Below are 11,928 nucleotides of genomic sequence, written 5' to 3'. Positions count from 1 at the left end.
AGGATGTTTTTATATTTCTCTCTGCTGCAGGTTGATTTCTCTACAACTGAGTGCAAATGAAAGAAGCAAGACTACAAGTACCGCCAATGCTGTTTTTCGGTTCAAATGAGCAAAACGAATAAAAGAAAAGAAGCACAGCAAAATAAAATATTTTGGTACATACTCCTATCTTGTAAAACCACAATTTTGATTTTCAGAGTAAACAAACTATAAAAATTACCCTACAGCCAGGAAACTGCTATGTCTTAAAAGTCTTACAGAACGTCATTTCTGGGCATCCAATGGAGTAACTACTTTTAATTTTTAACAGATTCCTATCTTCCTGCTGCTTCTGTTCCCACTCCTAGAGCTATGTGAGAGTATCTTAGTGGTTAGAACAGCGGGGCTGCCAAACAAGGAAGCTGGGGTTCAAATCCCGATGCTCATTGTCACCTTTTGGCAAGTTGCTTCTCTCCTACCCCCATGTCTAAAGTACAAAACCAAAAGCCCTCTGGGGACAGGGAAATGTCTACTGTACCTGAATGTACCTCGGCTTGAGCTACTGATCAACAGGCACAAGCTAAATCTAAATAAACAAATCAGGTCAGTAGGCGAGTCTGTGTTGAAGGTGAACAGGTGTCCAAGCTTCCCGTTCCTCTGCTGCATATCCACTATGGGGCAGACTGCTGCCTGAGATCCAAACCCTGCTAATCATTATTGGCCGGTTCAGCGGCGAGTGAAGGTAAGAGATACCTGTTAGAATTCATCAGTCTGAGACCCGGAAGGCCGGTGAGAGTGGGGATCTTTTCTGGGGGTAAGCGAACAGCAAAGCTAGACATATCCTACCCCTCCTCCCAGCCCACCCCCACAAACTGCTACCCAGTCTAGTAGTTCACTGGTAAATATTCCTGCAAGATCAACTTTTGGAGGGGAATTACTTGCACTTTCTTACTATTTGGAAACAAAAGCATTGAACATTGAAAAGTTAATCGAAGCCCCTTGGCTTGGTCTCCTCTGCTCGGTGCTCACTGCACTCATACTCCAGGAAACTCCCCTCTTTTGGGGATGTTCATGTCCCTTTAAGAGTCAAGTCTCGCGCGATCTTGTCCTGCCAGGCCAGCGCAATGGCGGCTCGGAAGACTGGGGCTGGCGCCTGAGTCCGCCGCAGAACTTGCTTCGGCGGCGGGGAGACTGCCTGTTGCTCGCGGCGCAGCCATGAAGGAGGACAAGGAGAACGCGAAACCCAAGGAGAGGCGAGCGGAGGTGCGGGGCGAGGACCCTGAGAAGACGGAGAGGGCGAAGGAGAAGAAGGAAACCCTGAGCAAGGTGAGCGGCGAGCAGGAGGGCTCCGGCAAGAACAGGCCGTGTCTGGGTGACGTCACAGGCGGGGCGGGTCCTAGGCAGGCGGAAGAGTCTCTCTGGTTGTTTCTATTGCAAGTAGTAAATGAGGTTAAACAGCCAAGAGCCCGTTCTTAGAAATGAAAGCAATAACAAATAGGCTCATCTGAGTTTTTTCAGTGCTAAATTTTGGCCATTTTGCGTTTAGGTATTCACTTGCACCTAGCTTACTAAAGACAAACAGGTGATTTCACTAAAGCCACCTTTTAAAACTTTTGTTTCAGTTTAGCAGGAGATAAGCCTGTATTTTGGGGATGTGACGTAATCCAGTGCTTGGAGAGAAACTTTTTGGCTAAACCTGGATTTTCGAATTTCCAAGCAATTGTAATATTTGTAGGCCAGCTCCATTGGAATGATCTTAGCACTACAAGTCTCATACAGGTCGATGCTATATAGTGCGCTCAGCTGAGCATACGATTGGATGTGCATTTTCGACGTACATTCATAACCCCGATGCAATACAAGGATTGACGTATCCAAACAACTGGGTAATAGCACGCATCACATGTAAAGTATATGTAGATGAGGCTATTAGCTAATTCCTACGATTCAAAACATTTCCAGCGTATCCAATGCACCCATCGCAATGTGGCAAATTTTACACCAGCCCAGGGCTGTCATAAAGGTCTGCCAAGCTCAAGGGCTCATTGGGAAAAAAAACCAAAAAATCTTGTTTTCCGTGATTCCTCCTCTTAGTATTGTCAGATTAAGTAGGAGGAACCACAGAAAGCAGATCCAGGTAAAAAAAAAAAAACCACCAAAGTCAGGGTGCTCAATATACACACACAAGAGACAGTCATTCATCATAGTTTTGGATCACAATGAAACTCTGTCAAGTGATTTAGAGATGAGTTGTGATATGTGGAATATTTTCCAGATGTTTCTAAATTTTATATATAGTGTCAGGGTATAAACAGTGTCTGGTGCGCTTTAAAGGTTGGTCAAGTAGCTCAGTAGCAATGTTATGCGCTTGCATGTAGACAAACTGGGTTCAATTCTCAATGTTCTGTTTTCTGAGCTGGAGATGCTGCAGTGATAGTGTTCACAGTCTCTTGGAAGAAAGGGAGTTCTAGTCAGTGTGTAGTGATGATACCTAGGGGCCAGATTTAGGCGCCCAAGATTGCAAGGTTCAGGGAGTGGTATGTGGTCCCCAGCTGAGGATTGTCACTACAGTGACTGAGCTGAGTGAATTGTGAGGGGATATCTAATAAGGAAAAAATCCCCAGGTAGTTGTGAATGAAGGCTCATGGCACTGTAATTACCACTATTTAACACTTCTATAGTAGTACTGTAAAAAAAAAAAAAATAATAAAAGTCCCTGCTAAGTAGAGCTTACAATAGAATCAAAGCAAAAATACAGGGCAAAAGAGACTTTGGGAATTTCATGTATTAAAAAAATGGTTACTAATTAATGTGGTTGTAAACAGGATAATCAGGGGTTAAGATTTAAAAGCAGCCTCAAAAAGGACAGCTCCAATTCACTGTAAGTCCAATGAAGCAGGAGTAAACTTCCAGGGCAAAAAATGAGGAATTTTATAAAACTAAGGATCTTATAATGTGGGCAAATATTGCTGTTAATAGAAATGTAGAAATAGTAGCAGAAAAGGACCAAATGGTCCATCCAGTCTACCTAGCAAGCTTCTTAAGGTAGTAAGTGCCGTTCCATGCAGTTATATTATCCCCAAGCCTTATGATAACCCATACAAACTGCAGCTAGCAACATTTTTTACTGGGTGATGAGCTTTCTTGAAAATTCAGATAGTGCTGCTTGACATGCATTGCTTATGGACTTTGAGGTAGAAGCAGTCCTGTGCTTTTTCCCTTATTCTTGAGTATCAGTACTCAGAGCGCACTGTTACCCCGCATTTGGATGCGCATTTTCAACGCGCTAGCTTTACCCCTTATTCAGTAAGGGGTGATAGCGCGTCCAAACCCCCCCCCCCCCCCCCAAAAAAAAAAACTAATAGCGCTTGCAACATGCAAATGCATGTTGATGGCCCTATTAGTTATTCCCACGCGATACAGAAAGTAAAATGTGCAGCCAAGCCACACATTTTACTTTCAGAAATTAACGCCTGCCGGCACCGGGGAAGTGCACAAAAAATCAGTAAAAACTGCTTTTCTGTGCACCCTCCGACTTAATATCATGGCGATATTAAGTCGGAGGCCCCAAAAGTAAAAAAAACAAAGTAAAAATTTAAAAAAAAAATTTAAAAATCGGCTCACGCAAGACTGACGCTCAATTTTGCCCGTGTCCGTTTTCCGAACCCGTGGCTGTCAACGGGTTTGAGAACCAACACCGGCAAAATTGAGCGTCGGCTGTCAAACCTGCTGACAGCCGCCGCTCCTGTCAAAAAGGAGGTGCTAGGGATGCGCTAGTGTCCCTAGCGCCTCCTTGTACCGTGGGTCCTAATTTGCATAGGCCACCCTCCTGAATCGCGCGCCCAGGAGAGTGGCCGCTCGCCAGCTCTCCCGCGCGTTTTTCTGAATCGGCCTGTAAGTGGGGAGCAATGTTGTAGTTGCATTAAAATCATCAAGGCTTATTGGTTAAAGGTAGTAATCTCCATGCCTTCTGCTAAGGGTAGTAACTGCCGCATCAGCAACTTACCCCCTGCACGCTTTTCTCCTTTCTGTCCTCTAGCCTTTAGAGATCCACATGTATAACCTGTGCCCCTTTGAATTCTTTGACTGTTTTCGTCTTCACCACCTCCTCTGGAAGGGCATTTCAGGCATCCACCATGAAGAAATATTTCTGATGTTGGTTCTGAGTCGTCCCCCCCTGGGAGTTTCAATATGTGATGTCTAGTTATGTTTTCTTTCCAACGGAAAAGGTTCAAAGTTCATGCATCATTAAAACCTTTTAAGTATCTGGAGGTCTCAAATCCTCCCTGCACCTCCTCTCTTCTAGGGTATAAATATTCAGATCCTTCAGCCTCTCCTCATAGTTTTCCAATACAGACCTCCCACATTTTGTCAGCCTTCTCTAGACTGCCTCCATCCTGTTTCTGTCCTTTTTGAGATATGGGCTTCAGAGCTGAACACAGTACTCCAGGTGAGGTCTCACCAAGGACCTGTACAAGGGCATATCACCTCCTTTTTCTTACTGTTTATTCCTCTCCCTATGCAGCCCAGCATTCTTCTGGCTTTAGCTATTACCTTGTCACATTGCTCCGCCATCTGTAGAACACCAGATACTATTAACCCAAGATCCCTCTCTTGGTCTGTGCACATTAGTCTTTCACCTCTATCACATACAGCTCTTTTGGATTACCACATCCCAGATGCATGACTCTGCACTTCTTGGCACTGAATCCCAGCTTCCAAATCTTCAACCATTCTTCAGACTTTCTTAACTCACTTTTCATTCTGTCTACTCCTTCAGGCATGTCCACTCTGTTGCAGATTTTAGTATCATCCGCAATAGACTAACTTTACCTTCTATCCCTTCTGCAATGTCACTCACAAAGATATTGAACAGAATCAGTCCCAACACCGATCTCTCTTCAGAGTCTCTTATCAGTCAACCAGTTTGTAATCCACTTCCTCTTCATACCCAGATCAGTCCAGACTCTTGGGAATTATGCCTCCCCTCTAGCAGATAGACAGAGAAAGTTGCACTGGCATATAATACAGAGTGCCACCTGTAGTTGCTCAGTATTTCTCTGTTTCCAGCAGATGGTAGAGGTGCAATCCCTGCAGTCTGGGGGAAAAAGAAAGGTCAAAGAGAAGTTTTTTTGTACATCCCCTCCCTGGAGGTTGTTAGCCTCTAGTGGGGCTCTCCCTCGGAGGTGAGGGAAACAAGCAGGGAATCAGGGACCCTTCTCTGCCTCTGCTTTTTGCCGCAGGGGGGTGATTAGCTGGCGTGGCCAGCTCCCCCCAGGAGAACAGGTGGAATCCGGCAGCTCTACGGCAGGGAAGTACCCCTTTTTGTCTGTCCTTCCTCTATCTGATTAAAGTTTAAAAATCAAAAAGTAAAAAAAAAAAAAAAAAGCAGTGGTTTATTTGCAAGCATGGGAAGAGGTGCTGTGCAGCACGGGTACTAGCAGCCAGGAAGGCTGTGTTTGGGCTGCTCGGAGGTGAGTTCTCGGGCGGCAGGCAATACTTTAGTTCCCCGCACAGGGCGGCAGTGCTGCTTTGGGACATGTGGTCAGGCCTTGTCGCAAGTGGAGCGGTCTTCGGCTCATAATGGCGTGTGCTGGACTTTGTTCCTTCTGCCTCTCTGATGGAGAGGGCGGGTTGGGGCCGTCAAGCGTCGCATCAGAGTGGCAACTGAAACAGTGCTCGGGCGCAGGAGTGCCTTTGAACTCAACGCCCCTGCCCTGCTGAGCGTGGGAAAGGCGGCCATGTATTTTGGGCACCTATGGCTTGCCAGGGCTGTTTTGGGGGAGTGAGGACCTTCCTCCCTCATTGTCTCCACTGGGATGAGACTCCGTTCCCTGTAGGGAGGCGGATTCAGAAGGCGAGGGGGGGCTCTCCCGGTCAAGGGTTGGTGGCCCCTATTCTCTTCTGAATTTATTTTGCTTATGCATGAGGCATATTTGGCATGCCAGAATGCTGTGAAGGTCTCAGAGAGGCCTGGCGAGCTGCAGCTGGGCAAGAGACCTGGGAGTCGGGTGGTCCGGTGCAGCGGAAGGTGTCCAGGGTCCTCAGGTTGAGGATTCCTTCAGGTGGTCCAGAGGTCGACTCCGATGATTTGGAGGGCGGAGCTCCGCAGGGGCCTGTTTTCCCAGGCCCGGCTGGGGCTGACAAGGGCCCAGCGGGGCCTGATCACAGCCCAGATGGTCAAAATCCAGATGAACTTTTGGACCAGGTGCCGGTGACAGAAGGGGACAATCAGAAGGTGGTGCGCCTTTTCGGAAGGAAAAGTTGTGGCCCTTGATTCCTCAGGTTCTCAGGGAGCTGGGTGTGGACCCAGTCATGGATGGCCTTAGGGGTCCAATGAAGGCCTTCCCTTTTTCACAAGTCAGTTAAAAAGCTGGTGGTCCGGGAGTGGGATACTCCGTAGACAGGCCTTAAGGTCGGGTGGGTGATAGTTAAACTGTAGCCATTGCTGGAGGACATATTCAAATTGTTGGCGCTTCCTGAGGTGGATGCATTGGGCTCCTTTAGCAGGCTCAGCCGCACTGAAAGATATGGAAGACAGGAAATTGGAGGTTCACCTTAAAATTTTTGAGATGTCTGTCCTTGGCATTCATGCTGCGGTGTGCAATAGTTTCATGCAGAGGGCCAGTTTACGCTGGGTACAGCAGTTACAGACTACTAGACTGCTATCTCCGTCCAAGGCTAAGCAAGCAGACTGCCTGGAGGCAGCAGCAGCCTATGTTGCGGATGTATTGTATGACCTTATCAGAACTTCCTCCAGGATCATGATGTCTGCAATGTCAGCCAGAAGACTCCTCTGGTTGAGGAACTGGTCAGCGGATGTTTGGTCTGTCTTATTTGGGAGCTCTACCATTCAAGGGGAAACTTCTGTTTGGAGAAGACTTAGAGGAGCTCGTGAAGTGGCTTGGAGAGTCCAGGGATCATAGACTGCCAGAGGATAAACCAAGAGGGAACAGTTGTTCCTTTCCTGGGCGCTCCTGTTATTGGTCGAGCAGGCAATTTCATCCCAGTAGGTCCTCGGCAGGAGCTCAGCAGCAAGGCGCCAGGAGGTAGCATTCTTGGAATCAGTCCTTTTGAGGGGGTAGGAAGTCAGGCAAAGAAGGTCTCGGCCAGGGTTCTGGCAGAGCAAAGTCCTCACAATGAAGCAACGCTGGTCCATTCCTCTCTCCCATGTGTGGGAGGACGTCTGACATTGTTTTACGAGGAGTGGACCAAAATCACAACAGACAAGTGGGTCCTCACTGTGATAAGAGACGGCTACGTGTTAAAATTCTCTCGTCCACTCCGAGTCTTGTTTATGGTTTCCCCCTCTACCCCAGGCTGCAAGAGAAAGGTGGTTCAAGGAAACATGGATCGGTTACGAGGTGAGAGCCATACTTCCTGTTTGTGGGAGAAAAAAGGATGGGAAGGTATTCCATTTACTTTGTGGTCCCGAAGAAGGAAAGGTCCTTCCATCCAGTTTTAGAACTGAAAAAGGTAACTGTGGCTCTCCAGTTCCTTGTTTCTGCATGGAGACTCTGCAGTCGGTGATTGCAGCAGGGCGCAAGGGAGAATTCCTGGCTTCTCTAGACTTGACCAAAGCGTATCTGCACATTCCAAAATGCCCAGATCACCAGCGGTTTCTGCGCTTCATGGTCCTCTGGAAACATTTTCAGTTTTGTGCCCTTCCATTCGGGCTGGCCAAAGCGCCGCACACTTTTACCAAGGTGTTGATTGTGGTGGCAGCAGCGTTCAGGAAGAAGGCATCTTAGTTCATCCATATCTGGACGACTGGCTTATTCAAGCAAAGTCGGAAGCCTTAGGGGTTCAAGTGGTCTCTCAGGTCTTGGAGTAGCTGCGGTCTCTGGGCTAGGTAGTGAATTTGACGAAGAGTTATCTCAACCCGTCTCAAGTTCTGGGGAGCACGTTTCAACACCAGAGTGAGAAAGGTATTCCTTACTGATGCTCGTATTCTCAAACTACAGTAGCAAGTGTGCAATCTGTCGGATGCAGCAATTCCCACCAAGTCTTGGATTATCTTCAGGTGTTGGGCTCTATGGCCTCAACATTGGAGCTGGTCCCTTGGGCCTTTGCTCATATGAGGCCTCTGCAGTGGTCCCTCCTCTCGTGTTGGAATCCGATGTCAGAGCAGTTTTACCTTTCTTTGGCCCTGCAGGCTCCTCGAGCAACAATCTTTCATGGTGGCTTGTTTAGGAACATCTCCGCCATGGAGTGGACTTGAAGGTTCCAGAATGGGTGGTAGTTACCACAGATGTCAGTCTCTCCGGCTGGGGTGCAGTGTGCCAGAATCAGTCAGCCCAAGGGCACTGGTCTACGGAAGAGAAATCCTGGTCTATCAATCGTCTAGAGACTAGGGCAGTGTGGTATGCATTGCTTGCTTTTCTGCCTCTCTTGAGCGGCCATTCAGTGCGCATATTTCAGACAATGCGACCACTGTAGCTTATGTCAACTGACAAGGGGAAACCAGGAGTCGGCAGTAGCCCAGGAAGCTCACGACTTGTTTCTCTGAGTGGAGCAGCATTTAGGGATGCTCGCAGTGTCTCACATTGCCGGAGTGGACAATGTACAGGCGGATTTCCTCAGCCAGCAGAAACTGGTTCCCAAGGAGTGGAAGCTGTCGGAAGAGGTGATGGCTCCGATATGTCGCCGGTGGGACACTCCCAGCTTGGACCTGATGGTGTTGCGGACGAATGCCAAGGCACCCCAGTTTTTCAGCTGCAGAAGAGAGCACGGAGCAGAGGACATAGATGCTTTGGTTCTATTGTGGCTCTGGGGAATTCAGCTGTACATTTTTCATCTGTGGCCCCTAGTGGGGAAGCTGATAAGGTGAATAGAAAATTTCCTTGGAGAAGTAATTCTGGTGGCACCAGAGTGGCCAAGGTGCTCTTGGTTTGCAGATCTGGTCAACTTGGCAGTTAATGGCTCGCTGCAGCTCCATCATTTGCAGAACCTTCTGTGGCAGGGCCCAATTATTTTCAGATCGGGCCGATCACTTTTGTCTTGTGGCCTGGCTTTTGGGAAGCAGTGATTGAGAGAGAGAGGATATCCAGAGGATGTCATTTCCACTTTGATGCAGGCTAGGAAGACTTCCAAGTCTTTATCTTATGTCAGAGTCTGGAAGGTTTCTGAGTCTTGGTGCACTGGCCAGGGAGTGGTTTCCACTCAAGTCTCGATATCTCACGTCTTGGCTTTCTTGCAGGAGAGTTTGAAGAAGGTTTTGACATTTAGCTCTCTTAAGATGCAAGTTGCGGCCTTAGACTGTCTTCGAGGCAAGGTGCATGGAGTGTCGTTGGCTGCTCACCCGGATGTGGTTCGCTTCCTCTGTGGGTGAAGCATCATTGCAGAAAATATGTCCTTCATGGAACCTAAATTTAGTCCTCAGGGGGATGTGTAGGGCTCCTTTTGAACCTTTGAGAAAGGCAACAGTGAAGGATCTCACGTTAAAAGTAGTGTTTATGGTGGCCATTTGTTCAGCCCGCAGGATTTCGGAGCTGCAGGCACTGTTGTGTAGACAGCCTTTCCTGAGGATTTCAGTTTCTGGGGTTTCTTTGAGAATGGTGCCTTCCTTTCTCCCGAAGGTTGTATCTGCGTTTCATGTGAACCAGACCATGGAGTTTTCAGCTTTCCCAGATTTGGATACATCGGCTCCACACGCTAAAGATCTGCAGTGCTTGGATGTGAAACTAGCTTTGTTGTGTTACCTCAAGGTTACTAATGACTTTAGGGTTTCTGACCATCTTTTTCTGTTGTGGAGTGGTCCGAAGAAGGGGCAGAAGGCTTCAAAGACTACAATAGCACACTGGTTGAAGGAAGCAATAAGCTTGGCTTATATCTGTAAAGGATGCCCTGTTCCAGTGGGATTAAGGGCTCATTCAGTTCGATCTCAGGTGACTTCTTGGGCCGAGTGCCAGCTGGTATCGCCACAGGAAATTTGTCGGGCGGCTACTTGAAAATCACTGCACACTTTCGCCAGACATTATCAGTTGGATGTCCAGGCTCCAGAGGCCATGGGCTTTGGTGAGAGTGTTCTTCAATTGGGACTCTCGCAGTCTCACCCTATTTAGGGAAACTTGGGTACATCTTAGGAGTCTGGACTGATTTGGGTATGAATAGAAAAGGAAAATAGGTTCTTACCTGCTTTTGTTCCTGGAATACCACAGATCAGTCCAGACACCCACCCTGCCTGTGGGGGAGAGTCCGCTCATTCTTCTGTCATGGGTCTATTGTATATAGGCTGCAGAGCTACTACAGAGTTCAAATTTGTTCTCCTGGTTGGGAGTTACGAAACAGTTTTTCTTTCAAGGCGGGGTTTATCCTCTTTCCCCTTGCTTGTTTGGTTCTAAATAATTTGTATGTTTATTAGCATTGTTGTGAAAATAATCTTAGCTTGGGTACAGGTCAATACTGAGCAACTGAAGGTGGCATTCCAGGATATGTGCCAGTGAAACTTTCTCTGTCTCCATCTGCTGGAAGGGAGGCATAATTTCTAGGAGTCTGGTCTGATCCGTGGTATTCCAGGAATGAAAATTAGCAGGTAAAAACAAATTTTCCTTTCACCATCTTGGCGCTTACTCCCAAGCTTCTCATTTTATTCACAAGCCTCCTGTGCAGGACTGTGTCAAAAGCTTTTCTGAAATACAAGTAGATCACATCAACTGCTCTGACTGGACCTTCCCCATGCTGCCTCGGGTCTAGCAACCCACCAGATTGTAGATAGTTCACTCTCCTTTCCTTCAGCAGAGTCTCCATTAATTTTCCCACCACCGAGATAAGGCTAACCGGCCTGTAGTTTCCATTCTCCTCTGTGCTACCACCCTTGTGAAGAAGGGGAACACAACCGCTCTTCTCCAATCCCATGGCACCACTGCTGTTTCCAGGGATCTGTTGAACAGCTCCTTCAGTGGACACGCCAGCACTTCTCTGAGCTCCCTCAATAACCTGGGATGTACCTCATCCAGCCCCATGGCCATATTCCCTTTCAGTTTGCCTAGTTCTTCCCATACATTCTGTTCTGTAAACGTTTCATCTACCCTAACCCTCTCCATGGTCTTGTCAACCAGCAATGGCCTTCTCCAAGGTCTTTTTTAGTGAACACCGAACTGTGACGTATTTAATATTTCCTTATTGTACATGCCAGACCAGACCAGGCGCGTGGTCTCTGCTTCAATCTGTTGGTAGGAAGACATAACCTATGTATCTGGACTGGTCTAGCAGTACTAAAGGAAAGGAAATTAACCAGCAATTGGTAAGTTTTTAATTTCACCTTTTGCCATTTCTTCTCTTTCCACACATTGCTCCTTATCACCTTTCAATTTCACTAGACCATTTCTGGCCTCCCTTCTTTCTCTGATAAAGGTTTGGTCACCTCTTTACCTCTTTGGCAATCCTTTCTTCCGCTTGATCTTTTGCTTTCCTGATTTCTTTCTTCATCTCCCTCAACTTCATTAGATATTCTTCCCTGTGTTCCTCTTTTTGGGATCATTTATACTACTTGAAGTCTGTTCATTTTGCCTTTTATTTTTTTCAGGCACTTCCTTAGAGAACCAAATCGGTTTCGTTTTGCTCTTACTTTTGTTTACTTTTCTATCATATAGATTTGTTGCCTTTGTAACAGCTCCTCTTAATTTGGCCCACTGTTGTTCCACTTCCCCCATTTTCTCACAGGCTGCTAGTTATAGCTCCATGAACATCCCCATTTTGACAAAGTCCGTATTTTTGAAATTCAAAACTCAGGTCTTCGTGTGACTTCTGAGTATCCTATCTGAGATATCAATACATATTGTCTGATGATCACCTGGTGCACAGGTGAGTCCCTACCCTAATAGATTTACAGGACAAAATTGTATCCTTATCGGTCGGATTGTAATTTTTCTTCTCCTCTCGCTGTAATTTGGATAAGGATAAATAGCAGCAAAAGAAGAAGTTACACAAGTTTGATACGAAGATCAT

General features: G+C 47.0%; 1 protein-coding gene across 1 annotated transcript in view; it reads left to right on the top strand.

Annotated features, from left to right (window-relative positions):
* The first annotated feature begins 780 nt into the window (after positions 1-780).
* The window catches only part of UPF3B (UPF3B regulator of nonsense mediated mRNA decay), a 53,033-nt gene continuing 41,885 nt past the window's right edge, over positions 781-11,928 (top strand). Inside the window, exon 1 of the mRNA XM_029607828.1 lies at positions 781-1,305. Within this exon, the coding sequence (XP_029463688.1) occupies positions 1,195-1,305 (111 nt within the window). The 5' untranslated portion in view covers positions 781-1,194. The remainder of the gene's footprint in view (positions 1,306-11,928) is intronic.

This window comes from Rhinatrema bivittatum, chromosome 6, assembly GCF_901001135.1.
Source record: "Rhinatrema bivittatum chromosome 6, aRhiBiv1.1, whole genome shotgun sequence".
NCBI classification, from domain to species: Eukaryota; Metazoa; Chordata; class Amphibia; order Gymnophiona; family Rhinatrematidae; genus Rhinatrema; species Rhinatrema bivittatum.
This window is presented reverse-complemented; position numbering and strand designations above follow the sequence as displayed.